Genomic DNA, 20,187 nt, shown 5'->3' with positions numbered 1-20,187 from the left:
ACTTGCCAAAGCACACTCTTGCTTAACTACATCTTATTAGATCACTTTCCTACAGTATGTTCTGTGAAACACTTAATTCTGTGAAACACTTACGGGTTATGGAAGATTGTTGTGCCTCTGAGAGACTTTGTGGATTATGTGCTGTGAACTTCTACGATGGGGGAATAGCATGGAACATTTTCCAAGCCTATCTGATCATGAAAGACCTTTTAAATTTTCACCTTTTCTGAAATGTCTTATGAAGTTAGGATTGCCAGGAACACAATATGAAAAAAGACTTTAAACCCTTTGAAGTCTTAACATTTTAATCCTCTATGAGGATTCTGCTTTAACATCTTAGGTATTAGGGAAAATTTTAAGACTTGAAGGGTTAATTTGTAATGGTGGAAATAAGTAAGGCAGATATTAGGGGGCAATGAGACTGGTGCTTATCAAGTCCTATCAATAGAAAGTGTGGAAAATCAGGGAAGCTTTGGCCAGATTTCAGATCATTTTCACAATGAGAAAACAGAAGAAAAATCCCCCAAACCTGGAAAAATTTTAGAAAAGAGGTTGTAAGGTCGTGTGAAAAAATAGGAACTTTTTTGTTTGCTTGGTTTTGGGTGGGGATGATGCACGGATGTTTTTGAAATATCATCACCAAAGTATGAAGACCATTAAGGGAGTATATTCAGAGATTCCTAGAACTCCACTTTTTCTTGGCCTTTCACTTTAACTAAGCCTCTCCACCTGCAGATAAGTTACTGAATGTGCTGAGTTAAATATTTCTGGGGCACCAGCTTCATAAAAAAGGTATAAAGAGCAACAAAGGACTCAACCTCATCAACTCCCTCTTCCAGAGGCAATACATAGTGCTCAAGCCACGTTGTAGTATTATTAGACAACGTTGGGTTATCTGGCAATTTATTATTGAAAACGGCCACTGGCATTTACAATTCAGTCCAATTTTTATTTATTCACCCTCTTCCCACTACTTCATTTTCTGTCTTGCTGTCTCTGTCCTTACTGAACAGTTCCTGAGTACCCAGACTGGCTGGACATAGGGAAGGGGTTGCAGTACCAGCTCTCAGAGTCTTCTATATCTGGCAGACCACATAATATGTAAGTTTTGTATTATGGATGACTACCACTGTACATTTTTTAAGTTCAGATGAAGAATTTATTTTTGTTCTAGGAGTTCAGTAGACAGGATTTCTCTTTATTATCTCCCCATGGTTATTACAAAGACTGGGTACTTTTTAATCAAGGATCTCAGTTTTAATTCTGACACTGAAGAGCTGAGTAACTTTGGGCTAGTACTTTCTTTGATTGTTTTTCATTTCCAGTATTAACTACTACAGTGCAAGGCTTGGGAATGCTATGAGAAACAAATAGCGCAGTGATATGGTGTGACTTAATAGATGTCTGCTACAGCCCATCCTTCCTTTTAATTCCCATTTTTTAAAGGGGCTTGTCATTTATTCATTCAATTCATGCATGTCTCAAGCATTTACTCTATAAAGACCTTACAAGCTAGAAAGCTTGCCACCATGAAAATTTTAGTTCCAGTTTCTAGTGGGGTGAGGTAAATCAGACAAAAAAAGTTTCAAAGTGCAGTATGGTAATGGAAGAAAGGGGTCACATGCTGGAGATACAGGGGATGCTACTAAGACAGAGGGGTCAAGGAAGGAGAGCTCTGAGAGGATGACCTTGGATAGAGGCCAGGAAGGTGAGAGGTTATAGAAAGAAAAACATTCTAGACAGAAATAAAAGCAAATGAAAAAACCTCAGGTGGGAAAGACAGATCTTGGTGTATCTGAGAAGCAGGGAGGTGCACAGAGTGGCCAGAGCTATGACATGCAAGCTGCACATGGTGTACTCCCACTTTGGAAAGGCTTCATGGTGTGCCTGGCCTCAACTGCAAGGAGTGTGACCTCCGTGGGGGCAGGGATTGGGTTTTGTTTCCTGCTAGATCTCTGGCACCCAGAGCAGTGCTCGTCATAGTAGGTAGTCATGAAACATGGATGAGTAAGTTTGACTGAGTGCAGTTCTATGTCATTGTAAACCAAACTTAAAACAACATTTCTCTGGTTGCTGTGGGGCTTATAGGCTGGATTAAAGGTTCAAGCTGAACCAGGAAGTGGGAGCTGCAGAAGCCCAGGTGAGAAATGATGGTGGGTTGAGATCCCCTGTAGGGAAGATGAGAGGCTGAGCCACTTGAACTTTGTTTTGGGAATCAAACCCCAACACTTGGTTTTAGTTTAGGGATGAGGGTTGATGACATGTGAATTTATACACTGGGAGGTGAAAACTGGGAGAGGAGATCCTTAGGGTGGGGAACTAAGTATACAATTTTATACTTGGTTTTGGGATGCCAGTGAGAGATTCAAATGGAAATGTCAAGATTTCAGCTGGATAATACTGGTCCATGATATCAGAGGGGAAAAAAAAAAAAAATCAGGCATCGTAAATACCTACTTGGTATTTAAAGCTGTGGTCTTAGATGTGCTCACCACAGGGAGATGGCAGATGTGTGAGAGATAGAGTCCTGGGTGAAGCCTGGGAACTCCCATAGTGAGTGCAGCAGAAGAGAAGACCAAGTTCTGGCTTGAGATGTATGCAGAAAACTAGCTTAGTGCTACACAGCTGAAAATATAAAAAAGTGTCTCGAGTGATAAGTGATGTAGAAATTTCCTTGGAGGTAGGTCACGTGTGAATAGGAAGAGTTGATTGACTCTGCATCTGAATTGTGGGCACCCCCCGTATATGCAAACATGTACTTTTTATTTGCCAAATAACATAACCACAGTATAAAACATACTGAAAATAAAAGTTTATGGTACCTGTGACAAGAACATTTTCAGGAGAACAATGGGAAGAGAGCCAGAGTAAGTGGGTTGAATAATAGGGAGTCTTGGCAAGATAGGGCATGGTAAGCAAACAACTAAATGACTTTATTTAGTAAGGGATTTTCTTAAAGCATAAACTGTGAGGACATAAGAACAACAACAAAATAACAAAATCTAGCTGAAGGTGGCTCTGAACTAGTAGTGCCAGCATCTCCTGGGAACTGGCTGGAAATATAGAATTTCAGGACCATTCAATTTACTGAATCAGAATCTGCATTTACCAAATATATTCCTCCAATTTGCATGTACATTCAAATTTGAGAATTGCTGACTTGCCTGGCTTTAGAAAATGGAATCCTCAGTCAACATGGATTACACTGCACTATCCCTAAATCACTAAGGAACTGGAGGTACTTATGTCCCTGGAAAAGGGAGTGGGAGACAGACTGAAGTGAATAGAATACAGAAGATAGAAACTTTATTTAAGAAGGAGCCATGATTTTACCTTGGAGCAGTCAAACAAGGTAGAAGCCTCACAATGTGAGGGAAACAAAAGGTTTTTTTTTTTCTCTCAACTGAGATATGACATATCTCATGACATATGACATGAAGCAAGTTTAAAGGGCACATCAATTTGATATTTAGAAATTGCAATATGCCGCTTGTGGTTGCATTCACGAAGACCACGACCACATCACATCGTCATCCACCCTTCTTGTGATAAGACAACTAAGTTCCTGCATCAGCAAATTTAACACTTAGTTTTATTGTCTATAATCATTGAACTTTGTATTAGATCTCCAGGACTTACTTATTAGTTTTAAGCTTGTACTGTTAAATGTTCTTGCTCCCAATCTTTAAAGAGTGGAATCGACAGCCTCTGAACTAGAGAATATCAGGGATCATTTGTGACTGCTGATTACTGAGAATGCTTTTTCTCCATCCACCAAAATGCTTCAGCCTTTAGATTGGCACTTGCAAAAATATTTCCCAGGAAATTTGACCAGCCTAAGAGCTAAGACCTAGCTACCAATCAAAAACCAAGGTACTCAGATTCCCCAACTCAATGACTCAGTCATCTCTTTCCCTAAGGTACCTGTAGCTTTTGTTGCTATTATTTTGTTTTTCTTCCTCCCGGATCTCAGAGAGTCCTGCTCCCAGTGTTACTTTATAATTTTCCTATCTCACTATCATAGCTATTTGTTCTCTTTCTACTTGACTCCAGTATTTGTTTGGGGGAATCAGATGCCATTCCAAGACTTTATGTTCTTATTAAGGAGCTCAGCAGCTTTTCACAATCAGGAACCCTGATAAGCAATTTTGCTACTGTCTGCATGCAAGATTCCAGATGACCTCTTTGCTGTTAACCACAATGCTTGTATTTGCTTTCACTGCCTTTCCAAATTTTTTCCTAAATTATGTATTTTGTGTTGCACTTTCTGCTGCCTCTTTTACTCCCAATATATTTACTTACAGAATTTCTACACAATTGTCCACAAGTCAAACACCAGTCTAATGGATAAGAAACATCCCTTGCTGCACTGACCAGAAATTAGCCTTGGGGAGCAAATAGCAGTGGCAAAGTTTGGTGTTGACTAAGTTGTAAGGATGGGGCGTGATCTTTCTTTTGTATCCAATTTGGTTTTGTATTTTAAGTATAGTCTATAAAAAGTTTGAAATTAGAAGGAAAGGAAATTGCTACAAGTTCAATAGCATTCAAAAATTAGTTTATACTCTTGTGGAAAAGCAGAATTTAAGGTGTGTCATTTTTGGAAGCAATATTTGGATAGTGTTCAGGCCATCTCTGTGTGATCACCAGATTTCAGAGATGACACACAGCTGCTCTGAGGGAAGGGGACATATGTAGCCTCTTGACACAAACTCCTTTTACTTTCTCTCTCCCAGTATCTGCATGCGTATTCATGAACACAGCAGCTTTGGGAAAAATTATGCAACTGGCAAAGGAAACCCTGCATTTGAAGCTTCCCTTTTGGATGCTGTCTTTCACCTTCTGTGCCATCCTCTTCTATCTCAACTCAAAGGATTCAGACCCTTATATTTTCATAATCTGAAACTTCTGGTCAAATTTAAATATATGGACTTTTCCCAGCTAAACTATCATAAATCTGCAGGAGTTCATTTGTTATTCTATTTTATTTGACGTCTGTGATCTCATTGTAAAATAGAGCAAGGACTTGCTGACCTTTTAAAGAAGGGGAGTTTCCGGAAGTAGCTTTGCACAGCTACTCAAATCAAGTCTAGGATGGTCACAAGGCCAAATTTAGATGAGCGAGGCAGATGCCAGTGTTTTCATCAACTTTCTTCTGGCATCGAGCAGGCGAGCATCTTCTCATTGACTTTCACTAGGCATCCATCTCTTCTAGCTCTCACAATCTAGGATTTCAGATTGTACAAAGCAACTTGCAATTAACTGTCCAGAAGAATTGTTTTTACAACGACTATTCTGAGTTCTGAGGACAATTTTGACTGTTGTGGGTAAGTGAGGAAAAACATTAGTGTCATTACTTGATGCTCTTTTCTCTTAGCAACTCTGTAAGAGCAGGACTATGCCTCTTCTATTGATTCTTTTCTCCCAAGTGCCCAGTACAGTGCTTGCACAAATATAATCAATAAATATTTTCTGTTGAGAGAAAACTTCATGAAAAATGAGCATCCTTACTTTGGTCTCAGAAGCTAAATAATATTGGTACAGGAGAATGTATTGAAGGTTGGAAAAATAATAGTATATGGACAAAGAATATAAAATATATTTGGATGGTGAAAAATAGAAAGTAGCACAAAGAGAACTGAAAAGAGGCAAAATTAGAGAGAGGACAGGGGAGTTCATCTGAGACCAAATATACAAGACCTTAATATTAAACTGATTTTGGATATTTTCCCACAACCTGAGCATTGGTGCCCACAGAGGGATTAAGTTAGTGCAAGAGCTCAGAGGAAGATGCTGTGAGGAAGTAAACCAGAGGCCAGAGAACACTCCAGAACTGGTAATGTGACATGATGGGGAAAAGCACGACTCCAGGCCCCCCCCCCACCCACCGTCTTCCAGGGATAAATCCCATCTTTTGAACCAAAGGTTAGAAGACTTTCTTAGGAGGGACAGAATATTTTATATTTGGGGACATTTTGAAAATTTAGTGCTCAGGACTGTGCTCATTCCAAATATAAAGACTGTCATTTCTATGACCTTCCTAGCTCAAGAGGATTCTGGATGTACTGTTCCATGACATCCTGTCAATCTACCTATCTTAGTTACCAAGACATTCTTGGAGCAGGGGTCCCTCACAAATTCTTTATAACTCCTGTCAAACTTTATAAAAAAAAAAAAAGCTGGGGGGGGGTTCTATTTAGTAGTCTATGCTGCTTTTCAAAATAGTACTAGTATCCTTGAGACTGAAGGAACCCTCCTTAATTCCAACTCTTAAACTAGATAAATTCAGGAATTTCGGGGTTAGGATTCTGGGACATGTGAGTGAGGATGTTTGTAAAACTGGAACACTTAAGGCTCTGGTGGCTCTTACTGGAAAAGTTTTGGAGAAGGGATGAAAAAGAATGGACTCAAGCCCTTCCTAAGACTGAAGATACAATTAAGGTCAAGTCTATGACAAGGGCTTGGTCACTTTATTCAAATATTTTTTATATATCATTTGATTTTCAGCTCACTTGACTGATTCTATATGACAGAGCAAGGTAATGACATGTTCAGGTCAGAGACACAAAACACGCCCGGAGATGTTTCAGAGAGAGGTCAGATTAAGAACAAACAACCAAATTTCATTATATTCAGATCTGAAGCAATTAAAAATAATTACTCTTCCCTAACTGACCTTGTGGGATATATAAGCTAGAATCTAGTCTAAATAAAGCTAAATTGGAGAGTCTAAATCTAACAGCTTAAAAAGAAGTATAGTCCACTCAACCACAGTGACTGGTTAACCCAATTAGTGGCTTTGGAGAACAATCAAAAGCTCAATGAACTCTCCATTTACTGTTAACATGTCCTTCTTCTGAAACTTAGGCTTCTTTGGTAGAGGACTTGGGTGAGGAAGGACAGCTCTCATCTTTAAACAGGGGATTTTATCACTACCCAACAAGTTCAGCTCTGCTCTCAAACACCTACTCTTCAATTGCTAATAATGACTCTGCAAATTACAGCTCTTAGCCAATTCTCAGGCTACCGTTTATCTTTTATTTTAAAGGATTCTTTCCTGCAATATAATTTCTGTTTTCCTTTTAAGGTACTGCATTCTATTGCTGTCCCTTTAAGTCATTTTTGATTCCTCTGCAGGGAATATAAGCCTCCCTTACCCCCAGCCCAATTAAATTCCAAGTGTTGGACACAGACATTTCATTTTTCACTAAAGTAGGTGCAGAGTTTTGTTTTTAGAGGAAGGATTATGTATGTATTAGCATGAAAACTTGTTTTTTCAAAGAAACATCTAAACAATGCAGTGGGAGTTACTAGATGTGGGCACTCAGGGCAATCTGCACATGGGTTGTTTGGTTTTGATGTCCCCAATAATCAGTACATCTGGGGAACAGAGACAACCTAACATTCAGGGTTTGGAGTGTTACCTTAATTGGGAAAAATTATATTTCTTTGAGCAGTGATGTCTAATTTTAAATGATTTTGTTTAGGCATTTTCGTTCATCCTTTCAATATTCTAGTTAGAAATAGAGAGGCAGGCATGATTAGTTAAGTCATGAAAATTGAGTGACATGCCTAGAATATAGAATATTCAACATTTAACTTAGGAGACCTTATTTCCAGTCTATCTCTTTCTGAATAAATTAATGATTCTGGAATGATAAACAGGCATTTTCTTAAAGCAAGCACATAAAGGAAAGGAAAGCAAGGAAGCTATCAAATCCTATAGTAGTTCACCACAGGAAGAGCAATAATCATCTTTTATAAGAACCTTTTTGCAATACAGAGGAACAAAGCCAAAAAAAAAAAAAAGATGTAATTCTCCCTGATTTATTGTATCGTTTATTCTATACATAATTGAGGACACAGAACAAACTTTGTATTGAATCAGACACAATAGGGAGTACAAAAGAAATTTCCACTTCTATCATGGAAATAAGAGACTGATAAAAAATGATGGGTAAAGCAAGATTAAGTGTGAAATGAACAACACTGAGCTCAGATTAAATCAAGATGGAGCAGTCAGGAAAAACGTCATGAAGGAGGCAATTTTTGAGCAAGATTATGATAAGGACATTGGATTTCAGAAAGAAACTGAGGGAAGTATAGTAAAAATATAAAGATGAAAGGAGAACTGAGCTCGAGCAGAGCTGTATCAGTCCTAGTGGGTAGAGAGGAGCATAGTTAGAGGAAGAGTCGGAAATGGGAACAGTGAGTGAGGTCACACTAGGGGATGATAGCATGGGGCAGTGGTGTTTTATGGAGAAAAGTAGAATGATGTTGCACAGGCTGGTTTGGAGAAGGAGAGAAAAGTTGGAAGGAAAGAGATAACATTAGAAAGTAATTGTATAATTCATGTTTTAGGTATTCAGGATTCATCATCCAAGATAATGGCAATGAAAAAAAAGAAGGAAGTATTGCTCACAGTAGGAGAAAGGTGTTTGTAAAACTGATTAGATAGTGGACATTCAGAGATGTGAAATCTACATGAGGAGGAGAATTCATCAATGTTCAAAAACTGGTGTCATGAGTAGTTTAGTCATATGATAATCCACTGTTATGTGTTCATTTTCTTAAAGTAACACCAAGAACAAGAACGACTCAAGTTTTCCCTTGACTGTAGTTTATACTTCAGAACCTTTACGCATCATGAGAACACATTACATTCTTAAACAGCTAGTTCTCAGGCACAGGGCAGTGAAAACTCAGCCCTAGTCCATCTCTAGCTGCTAACAAGCTCTTAACTGGAAGTCAGCAAGTCACAGCTGTGGTTCCGATTTCACAAAGAATTTGTTTAGGTGGGTGGGGATGGAGAGAACCACCTTGAGACTAACTTTTACCAAAGTATGTTCTGTGGAATATTAATTCAAGAGATGCTCTTAGAGAAAAAAAAAGTCACAACTACTTACAAACATCACATACTATTTTCCTCAAGGGGCTCAAAGAACTTAATAGTTTTGCAAAGGCTTTCTTTTTTTCTTTTTTGACACAAGACAGTGGCATTCCTCAGAACTAGGGGGCTACAAAGAAAGACTTAGCTAGGCACATTTTAAAGGTCCTAACCGAAACAATAATCTATAGTTATAGGATACAGAGAGTGATTTAACCAAGAAAGCAAAACAAGTGACATAAGCAAAAGAAGGAAATACAAAGAGAAAAATACCAAAGGTAATTAGAAGTGTTGATCAACTGAGATTGCCATCAGTGTTAAGAATTGGCTGTGAGAGGGGCCACACAGGAAACCTATAATACAATCAGTGCAACTCTCGAATCATCATCAACAGCCCCTTTCTCCCCACTTAGCATTTTAGTCACTTGACCCTGCTCAAAAAAGTGATAACCACAGGTATATGGTCTCTTAAAGCTTCAAATTTAAGAAGTTCACATTCTCCTTAGAACTAACTCCAGAAAGAAAAAGATCAAAGAGCCCTTCTGCATTCATTAACTACCTCCAGGTGAACCTGAATTTCTAGGGTAAGTCAGAAATAAAAATTCCTTTGCCTATTATCAAAATGAAACCTACTCCTTAAACTTTTTGCAAATATCAAAAGCATGAAGTGTAATTTTAAAATTAAGTACAGAATGTAAGAGCTATAGTCATTGGGAGGAGGAGGTTACTTTTAAGAGGGAGACAGTAAATTATCTTGAGTCATAATAGTATATTGGTCTTCGAAATCATTTTCCCACCTATTGACTCATTTCATCTCCATGAATGCCTACTGTGGTAAGTAGATTTTTCCTACCATTATACAGACAACAGCAACTACCACCGCATCCTGGTGGGCTAGGGTGTTTTATTTATATTGTTCTAATTAATCCTCATGGCATCACCAGTAGTCAGGCACAAATGGCAACTTCCTTTATACAGCCAACAGTCAAGATAGAGCAATGTCCAAACATCTCTGACTTGCCAGAACCAGTTAAAGGCCAACCTGTGAATCATGCTTTACAACTAGTCCCTGCACAACTCTGCTCTGTTAGTTAATACCAGAACATGTAGCCATGTTGTGTCAGGCTGCCTAACCCCTACTTAAACCAGTGAATTTAATCAGTCAGCTTTAGCCTTAATCAGAAGTTTAAATTTCAATGTCCAGAAATAAGATTTTGGTGGAGCACAGCCATACTCATGCATGCTTTTGTGGAAGTAGCTTTTCTATGGCTACAGCAGAGTTGCTGCAAAAGAGGTTCTATGGCTCATAAAGCCTAATGTAGCTATTATCTGGCTCTTTATAGAAAAAAAGATTCGCTGACCTATCACCCAAATGATAAGGGTAATTTTTTTTTTTAAAGAGGAAGAAACGAAAGGAGACATTTTCACTGCACGCAACATGCAGCTGAAGTCTGGGTCCCTGCCTATCAGAAAGCTACAGGGCAACTATGCCCAAATCACTCAACTTTTCTTTCTTTGGTTTGCCTCATTGGAAAAATGAAGCAGTAATACCAACCTTGCTGTGCTACTGTGAAGTTTTCATAATATAGTATGTGGAAAGCATAATGTGGAGAGTAGACATGGCTTAGTAAATGGAATTACTGACTTTTTGATGCTGCTGTGTTAGTTTTGTTAAAATCAGCATGTGCAGATGATAGGGAATTAGAAGTCTTTGAAATAAATCTGCTCCAAGGTGAACTCCTTGGAATGATTACAATAAAAATGCACATGATAAAATGCAGGAGTGCCTCCTCCCACCCCCAAGTGAACCTAACAACGTTGATTGATGAAGCAGTTGAAGCAGATAAAGCCCAGCAATTCCTTCTACCCACACCTGAACGTCGTTAAAATCAATGCCCAAACCTGGAAACTGTAAGGTTAGAAACATTTAGCTGAACGAGTCATTTCTTTTCTTTCTTCTGCCAATATTCCATATGAGCCTAATTCACCCCTTTTAAAGAAGCAACAATTGCTTTTCCATTCTACCACATCTGCATTCTAGTTTACTTGGCATTTTATCAGTGCTTCAATAATTAACAAATCCTTAAAAACATCTTCAAAGAATTATTTCTCTCCAACAGCCAAATCACATTTCCCTTCTTTTTCTCAACACACCTTGCCAAGAAAATTACGAAAATGAGCTTTAGAAACACCCAACTCACCGCGTCCTGGAGGTGAGCACCGCTCCGTATCCTGTGTCTGAGACAGTGTCTTCACCGCAAGTGCTCACTCAGCCAACTACTTATAACTCCCTCACCTGGTCACCTGGTCTGTAGTTTTGCCGTAAACATCTTGGCATTCTTGTCGTAAAAATAATTGGTCGTAAATCAATTTTGTCCAAAAAAAAAAAAAAGGGCTGATGGAAGTTTTGGTTTTATTTCTCAGTTGACCCATCAAACACCTTTGGTTAACTTTTAATGCATTAAAGGAAGTTCTTAATTTGGTTTCACATCTCCATTTTGTCTTGCAGGAAGGCAAATCATGCCTTGCAAACAGCTGTGTTCTTTTCTAGAACCGTGGTAGTATGCTGATTGCACATGTCCAGCAATGTTAATCACTGAAAATAAATGTGTGCGAGTATTTTGTCTTTTTTACAATATATATTCATATTCAAATCTTTTATATTTTTCCGTTCGACTTTGTTATTAATTTTTCATGTTTCACAGTCTTCAGAGTGTGCCTCTTTTCTCATGCATTCTTTTTTGTTCTTTGACAAAAACTGAAAATGTTCTTTGTGCAGTACTGCCAACCAAGAATAAACACAGAGAAAAAGTCTTCAATTTTGTGATGAATTTTTCAAGTCTCATCATGTCCTTTTATAGCTAGTTATATCCTTTCTTAAAGACCAATTAAGTTATAGGGTGAAAAGGTTATAATATTTTAAATATCCCTCCTTTACTTTTTTTGTTCTTTTCTCTTTCTGGCAAAGTTTACTTGCAGTCAAGATGTTTATCTTTAAAAAGAACTACAGAGAACCCCAACGCACACCCCACCAGAGGGAGAATCACAGAAAAGAATCTGTTCGAGATTAGGAATCTGGGAGAATTTCTTAAGTCTCTTAAATCACCTTACTCGTCATTCAGAGGGAGAAAAATGCCGACAACTGGCAAATGCTTTCCTTCCCATATCATATTCCCTGCTACCTTGTCCTCTTGTTCCATAAACCTAGCCCAGTGCTAGTCTTGGTCAAAGTCTGAAATTTATTTCTGGAGTTCTGCCCAACACTGTCTTTCCTACAATCTTTTCCCTTAGTTGAAAAGTACTCTTGGGCAAGATGTTTAGTCATTTATACCATAGCATGAATTATTTTTTAAAGACATACTTTTACTCCTTCTATACTAACTCACACACATAATCCTTGAGTTGAGATTTGAGTGTTAAGGAATTTGCTTCCTCCTTTTCATCTTTCTCCCTCCCTTTTCTTATTTCCTGTTTTATAAGCAGAAAGAAAAAAGAAAAAGTCATGCTAAAGAAATATCAGGAAGCAGATAGCCCAGAGTAGAACGCAATTTGTGATAGAGGAATCAGCCTAAAATTAAACCATGTTAGAAATGTCTGGTTGACACCGCTTGGCCCACAGTAAAACAATGGGGAAAATGGAGAAAGACCAGAGAGGTAAAGGGAATGGGGTGGTGGTGAGAGAAGACTGGCTGTTGGGTTAACAATAATCCAGCTATGCAGGTTATATTAAAAGCACCTTAGAAGTGAGAGACAAAGTCTCAAAGGGGGGTGAATATCTGTCAAATATTTTAAGAACAAGTGAAATTTTACAGGGACTCAGGCACATTGACCTTCTCCAGTGTTTATAATGATCTAACATACCAGGGTGCCTTTTGCACATGGACAAAATCTTGTCCATAATCAGGAATAACTGTCTCATCTCAGGCAGTGTAGTCAAAACACAGTGCTGACCAGTACTTTTTTTCCCCCTGATGTTAGAACTGGCCCTGGTTAGGAACTGAGAACTTGTGATGTCAAGGGAAAAAGTTGCCAAAAAAAAAAAAAAGCAAAACCAATGAAGGCTGCTACAATTTGTCTCTAAGTGAAAATCTGAAAGGCAATACTAACATTTTTGAGTGTGGATGTGATAATCAGTGATCTGAAAAGATGACCATCTTCTGCAAAAAATGAGTCATCGGTAGCTTTAGGGATTAAAGCAGCTCTACAGAATTGTGACTTCTGTTTAAAACCTAATAAAAATACTGAAGATATCTACAATCTCTGAGCCACATGTGGCAGTTCTCAGGTGAAGTAGTAATTAGACTGTTAACTAGTCCTGCCTCCCTCTTGCTCTAGTGTAGTCAAACATGGAGTTCTGGGGAAAGAACTTTAAGTAGGCTAAGAGTTAAAAGACTTAATTTGTAGTTTGGCTTTGCCTCAATTTATTGTGAACACTTGGACAATTCTCTTTACTCTTCAGACCTCAGATTCCTCATTCGCAAAATAAAGAGATAGTGGAAAATGATGTCTAAGCTCTTGTACAAACCTAACATTCTACTTCCTATTAAAATAGTTTTGTAATGATGCAAAGTCAGAAATCATTTTTCCCAGCTTTATGAAAGATTATCTTGCATTTTTCTTTACCTCTTTTTCTTTGCTTTGCTTTCTTCTTCTTCACTCTTTGCACTTAATTCCACCCTCTTTCACCCTAGGAAGTAGAATTTCCAGTCTAGAAGTATTTGCTGGTGTGCCTCCCTGGAGGCACAAGGGGTTAAATCTCAGCAATCAGCCCTTACTGCCACACCATTTGGATCCCTGGCCAGGGATCTACCCATAAGGCACAGCAGACCTTGTCTTCTTGCCCACTACTCCCTCAGTAGAGTATTTCAGTCTATCAGGCTGTTCTGCTTACTGCTTTCTGGTGAATCCTCTCAGCGTCCCAAACCTCTGGCCTATATCCCAGTTCTTACATGCGTAAATAAAATAAATATTCCCTAAAAAAAATGAAAAATGAATTATTTGCTGGTGCCTATAAAGCAATAGTGACTTGAAGTATTGAACTGAATGTCCTCAGGAGATACATACTGTGCCTTCCACTTAAAGCTCAATTTCTGCCTCTGTTTCTAGGTCTTCTAAGTCTCTACTTCTTAGTTTTTATTTTTTTTTTGTGGTCCCACCAAAGATATAGAATTCAAGAACAAGTGTGTTGAAAAGACTATAAAGTATCCCTTTGCCTTTGGATTCAAGTTTCTAATACCTTTTCCTGACAAATGCTGAGGCAAACTCTTCTAAGGTCCTTAGGGATCCACAGGACGGGAGTTTGTGGGGCTAGGGGAGTTTGTTTTATTCAAACCTTCAATCAAGACAGGAAAACTTAGCCCAACAGTTATCAGCCTAAGGTGAAAATAATAATAGCACTGGATGTACACATACCAGCCACACAGTTGTTCCCGCTGCCTGATACTTACAGTTCAACTGCATTCCTGGGCAGGTCCGAGGGAATCTCTGTCACTTGGCTCTCTTGGCAGAGGAAAACCCCATTAGAACAGTGACAGATCTGATGATGACATCCTGAGCCCAAGCTCAGGCACGCCAGCAAGAAGACCAGGAGCAAGGCCATGCTTATTTATTCATCCACTTCCTTCTTCCTACATCTGCAGAAAAAAATCATGGATTTCAAAGGCTCACACAGAACTCTTATGCGACGAGCCTTGAGAGCTATAGTCATGTGACCCACCAAGGGTTTTTCTTTCTTTTTTTTTTTTTTGGGTCACTTCCAGATAAATAGCAAAATTCCTGTGTACCATCAGTGGCTACTCCCTTATCCTTAGAGATTGGGTTTCTTACAACCTGTTTCCCAATGAAGACAACAAATAGAACCTTGATTCATGTATGAAGTAATTTACATTATTTCACTGCAGAAGTGTTCCTGCTGGTCACCAGTTTCCTCTGAAAACAGTAACATGATTGACTTAAAAAAAAAAAGAAAAAAAATAGGACACAATATAAGAAACAGCTTTAGGATGTCACTAAGTGAAGGACAGGGACTTGTTTATAGTTTTGCTATCAACTTCTTCCAGGCTACTCAGTATAAAAACTAGAACTTCAGTTTGATTAACCCCAGTGACAATACACTTATTACCAGTTGAAACTCCCACCCCTCATCTTGCTCCCTAACCCCCAACTTGGATCATGGATAAGTTCAATTATAACTAGTCACTGTGTAATAAGCAGATTATTCAACTGAGATTATTTTTAATTTTAAAACTATGCCATAGTCTCAATTTAGATTTTCCCCTCACATTTAGAAAGAGCAGGCTTATTAGGAAAAAGAATGAGAAATGAGAAACAAACACCTGCATAGACACAGGCCCAGTCTTGGGATGAGAGCTATTATAGATGGTCATTGTAACATAAATATAAATAATAGTAAACAATTACAGACAGAAATATAACTAGTGCTATTGTTTACTCTTTTATGCTCCTGTATCTACAAGTGACCATTATCTGAACTTTGTGTCTATTATTCCTTCATATTTTCTAAAATGAATTTTATTACAAAATATGTATCTCCACATAATATATTTGATTTTGGTGGTTTTTATATTTTCTATGACTTGTATCATTCTTTAAGTAGTCTTAGTTTTTTGTTACTTACTATTTAAAACCACCTTGGAATTTTAAAGCAGCAGCATGATGTTAAATATTGTTTGTTAATTTTCACAACTGTATATTTCGTTAAATACATATAGAATTTACATTTTCATTTTCTTGTGATCTTTCTTTATCCTGAAGTCATAAAAATATTCTCCTATGTTTTCCTCTAAGAGCTGCATAGTGTTCTTCAAATTTACATCTTTAATCTATTTGGTATTTCTATTTGTGTGGTAACATTCAGGGACTGAATTTCAGTTTTACTCAGTGGCATATTATTTTTTATCTACATCAATAAACAATTGCCCCAGAGCCATTTATTGATTAGACACACTTTTTCCCTCTAAAACCTATCTTTCCCATATTTCAAGTAACTACTTTCCCTAGGTTTGTGTTTAAACTCCCTCAGAGTCCACAGTCCTTTATCTCTGCACCAATGCTATATACTAGCTCAACTACCAGAACTACCTAAACTTGACAGATAATAGGAAAACAACTCTTTTTACATATATTGTCTATTTTTGGACCTTTGTTATTCCACATGACTTTTAGAGTCAGTTTGATAAAACTTCTTTAAAGAAATCCCAGTAGAGGGCCCTCCCTGAAGGTGCAGTGGGTTAAAACACAGCACGGAGAAGCTAGAGCCACTTCCGCATGAGTTCTATTCCCACCTGCCCTGGAGGTGACCACATGGCGCGGCAGACCTCTCCTGACCCAACCGCTGCTCCCCTCAGCAGTTCTGCTCCCCACTCTGTCTCTGGTGAAGTCTCTCGCCGCCCCTGAGGCTCTGGCCTGTACCCCAGTTCTGTATGCACAAATAAATAAATCTTAAAAAAAAAAAAAAAGGAAATCCCAGTAGAATTTTGTTTGGATGGCACAACATATCTCTTGTCTCTCCCGCTGCTTCCCCCCCATAGTGTATCTCAGTAGATTCACCTGTTCTGCTCCACACTCTACCTCTGGTGTATCCCCTCCCCTCCCATACCTCTGGCCTGTACCTCAGTTCTTACATGCATAAATAGCTAAATCTTTAAAAAAAAATAAAAGAATTTTGTTTGGAATTACATTATTGTACAGATTTGGGGGAATAATGTCTCTAAAATATTAAACTTTCTTATCCCTAAATGCGGTATATCATTAATTTTATAAGGCTTTCATTAATGTCTTTCAATACAGTTTTACATATTCCCTAGAAGTATGAATATCTGAAGTTTATTGTTAGATAACATATACATTTTATGCTATTGTAATATCAATATTTAAAATTATATTCATGATTGTTGCCACATGTAAAATGCAATTGATTTGGAATTTTTTTAAAGAAACTTTATTTTTTAAAGATTTATTTGTGCATACAGAACTGGGGTACAGGCCAGAGGTACAGGGGCAGTGAGAGGATTCATCAGAGACAGAGTGGGGAGCAGAACAGACTGAGTACACTGCTGAGGGGAGCGGTGGGTAGGTCAGGAGAGGTCTGCCACATCATGTGGTCACCTCTGTGGCAGGTGGAGATCGAACTCAAGCTGCAGTGGCTTTAGCTTCTTAGTGCAGTGCTTTAACCCGCTGCGCCACCAGGGAGGGCCTGATTTGGAATATTTTATACCTAATTTTCTAGCTAGATTTTAATGTAATCATTTACATTTATACAGCTCTCTCTATATCTATATATGAGTTTTATACCTCCCTTCCTTCTTTCCTCCTTCCTCTCCACTTTCCTCCTTTCTTTTCGCCTCCCCTCCTGTTCTCCCTCCCTGTTTCTTTCTCCCTCCCTTGCTTTTTTCCTTCCTTCCTCATTCTATTCCTCCCTTTCTCACTTTTCTTTTCTAGGAAATTTCTACTTCATTCATGTTTTTCAATATATTGTCATAAAGGTTTTTACTCTGTTCTTTTAAAATCTATATTAAAAAAATTTCTAAACATTGTTTTACTACCATACACTGGCCTACTCCCCAGTTCTTCTATGCAAAAAACATATATATATATATATATATATATATATTTATCTCTATTTTAGATCCCTAATTTAATTGCATGATGATCAGAGAATGTATTGATTTCCCCTCCCCACACACATATTGCTATGTATTTAAGGACTTAGTTCAAGTATTTTTTATAAATATTCAATGTGAGCTTGAGAAAAATCTATATTCTTTATTTACTTTTTGAGTCTGTATTTGTTCCATAAATTCAGTATATTATTATTTTCCTAACCGCTATACATTTTCTAACATGTTAAGATTTAATTTAATTAACTGAGGAGTTATATTGAAATTTCACATGATCAAAGTGATGCAATTTATCCCTGTGCACTATCAAATTTACTTTACATAATAAAATGTTTTTTGGAATATCTACATTTAGAGTGGTATAACTGATAAGTTATTTGTTTTATCATTTTGTAACATTTTGCTTTATCGATTATATTGTCTTCATGCTCTGATTTAACACACCAATATTTCACTTCATAAACATTTTTTTAGTATATTTTCCTTACCTCTGTGCACTGACCTTTCTTTGTTTTATGTTTTAAACACATCTTTTATTACTACTTGCCAACTGGATTTTGTGTTATAATCTATTCTTATAATCTATTTGAACAGATAACCTTAATAATTCACCTTTACTCTAGCTGTAGATCCATATATGGACACATTTTTCCTGTCATGGAAACTGATTTCTATTTTATTCTAAGTTTACACATTCTGTTTTTTTTATTTTTATCTTTCCTATTTCAATTTAAACTTTCAACTTAAATTTTAAAGTTTAAAAATTTAAATATAAGCATTGAGTAGTTAAAATGTGTTTATTGGTGTCCAGCATTTTAGTTCTATCCTTACTACATATCATTATTTCATACATTCAATATTCACTTAGGTTCTCTGCCACATTGAGCCATATCACTGGTGCAATAATGAGTTTTTTTTTTTTGTTGTTGTTATTTGCTTTGTGAACACTATATTGAAATGCTTTTGAGAAGCATTCCCTATGACCAAATATAATTCCTTTCCAAAGACCAAGTTTTAAAATAATGGAAGACGGCTCTTTTCAGGGATATGAGTGGTAAATGCCCAACAGTTAACTTTCCAGAAATAATAAAACCCGTATTATAGCATCTGTTGATTTCTGTGGTGCAAATTCTCCCATCTCAGCTTATATCAAATTACCAACCAGTTTGCAAAATTCTTGAACAATTATTGATCTTTTCTTACAATCTGGTAGGAGCCAGTTCTAGCATATCACTGGCCATTTCATGCCTCTTGAATCACTTTTGACCTGCCTAGGAAGTCCCACTTCCTTCAGTGTTCCTTATCTAACAAAGCTTCGAATATGCTAGTTTATCTGTACCAACAGTTTATAATAACCTTCAACCTGGGAGGTAGAGCATGAAATGTTTTTCTGGATGTTCTATAAGCTTGTTAGTCTATCCAAAGAAAGGTGTTTCAGGGAGTGAATATCTATGACCTACTCTCAGAAACAATTATCTGGCTTGTATTCTTCTGGCTACTTACATGATATTCAGAAAGATGTGCACAGTGACTAAAACAGAGAAAAGTGAGGGAAACCCATGATTGCAGTTGGTGGGTCCTCACCTACATGCTTACAACTGAAGGCTATCACTCAAAAGTAGACATGTGGTGAGAAATAACAATAACAGGATATTTCTTTTAGGAATCTATCTTTTAGGAATTCTAATAGTGGCCAAGTTTTCTGCCTCTTCATGGGAAGAACACAGTGACACATTGTAAAGTGGCACAAACACACACAGGTGGAACATATTGTGGCACTTCTTGCTAACATTTGCCACAGGTATCTAAGCATTTAGCATAAATCACTGTCATGCTAGATAATAGATGCTGACAATGATTATTTGAATATTCATTTTCAGTTTTCTGTGGCTGTCCTATTACTAAGCATGTTGCTACATCAAGAGGGAGATGCTACATCAATAAGGTAGATTGGTCTTTTTAAAATAATTACATTGTAAAATAACTGGAGGCATAATTCTCCATTCAGAATTCTTATTTTATAGGTTTGCATTTATTTTGGCATGCCTTTTTTCTTTCTTTGAGACTTATTTTACTCATGTATATAAGAACTGGGGTGTAGCTAGAGGCGCAGGGATGGGGTTGCAAGGATTCACCACCAGAGACAGAATAAGGAGCAGAACAGGTGTATCCACTGAAACACACTGTTAAGAGGAGCAACAGGCAGGACAGGGGAGGTCAGTTGGGCCATGTGTGGGCCAACATCCTGGCAAGGAATCAAACTCAGGCTACAGCTGCAATAGTGTGATCGCACTGATACTCAACCCCTCCACCACCAGAGAGGGCCTCTTTTCTCTTTTAACTTACTATGATGCTACAATTTTAGTTGCTAATGTAAATCTAATGTAACCTCTTGATGTAACACTGTGGACCTTATTGAAGAACTTACTGCGGGAATAAAAATTCATAGGAATTACAATTTTAAATAAACATGATAACCTTGAGCACTAAGTCTTTCAAGTAGCATCCTTGATTTCACATTATTATCAACATTATACTATTTATTAGTTCCAAATATATTTAATTTTTACACAGTAAGCTACCTGTTGATAATTTTTTTCTGTTCAATCATAGATCAGTAAGAATTAGATGAAATTATGTAAATTAATAGGGCATTACCTATGA

The 20,187-nt window shown here is 37.5% G+C and overlaps 1 protein-coding gene across 2 annotated transcripts in view; it reads right to left on the bottom strand.

Annotated features, from left to right (window-relative positions):
- Positions 1-14,554, bottom strand: part of FSHR (follicle stimulating hormone receptor) — a 150,107-nt gene extending 135,553 nt beyond the window's left edge. Inside the window, exon 1 of one of the 2 annotated variants that reach the window (XM_004686208.2) lies at positions 14,332-14,554. In XM_004686208.2, coding sequence (XP_004686265.2) covers positions 14,332-14,483 — 152 coding nt within the window. In that variant the 5' untranslated portion in view covers positions 14,484-14,554. The remainder of the gene's footprint in view (positions 1-14,331) is intronic. The other variant, XM_012727387.1, reaches the window with a different exon arrangement.
- Positions 14,555-20,187: the final 5,633 nt, after the last annotated feature.

This window comes from Condylura cristata, unplaced genomic scaffold (assembly GCF_000260355.1).
Source record: "Condylura cristata isolate star-nosed mole 26May11 unplaced genomic scaffold, ConCri1.0 scaffold00020, whole genome shotgun sequence".
Lineage (NCBI taxonomy): Eukaryota > Metazoa > Chordata > Mammalia > Eulipotyphla > Talpidae > Condylura > Condylura cristata.
The sequence above is the reverse complement of the archived record's forward strand: the minus strand, read 5'-3'. Positions and strand labels throughout refer to the sequence as shown.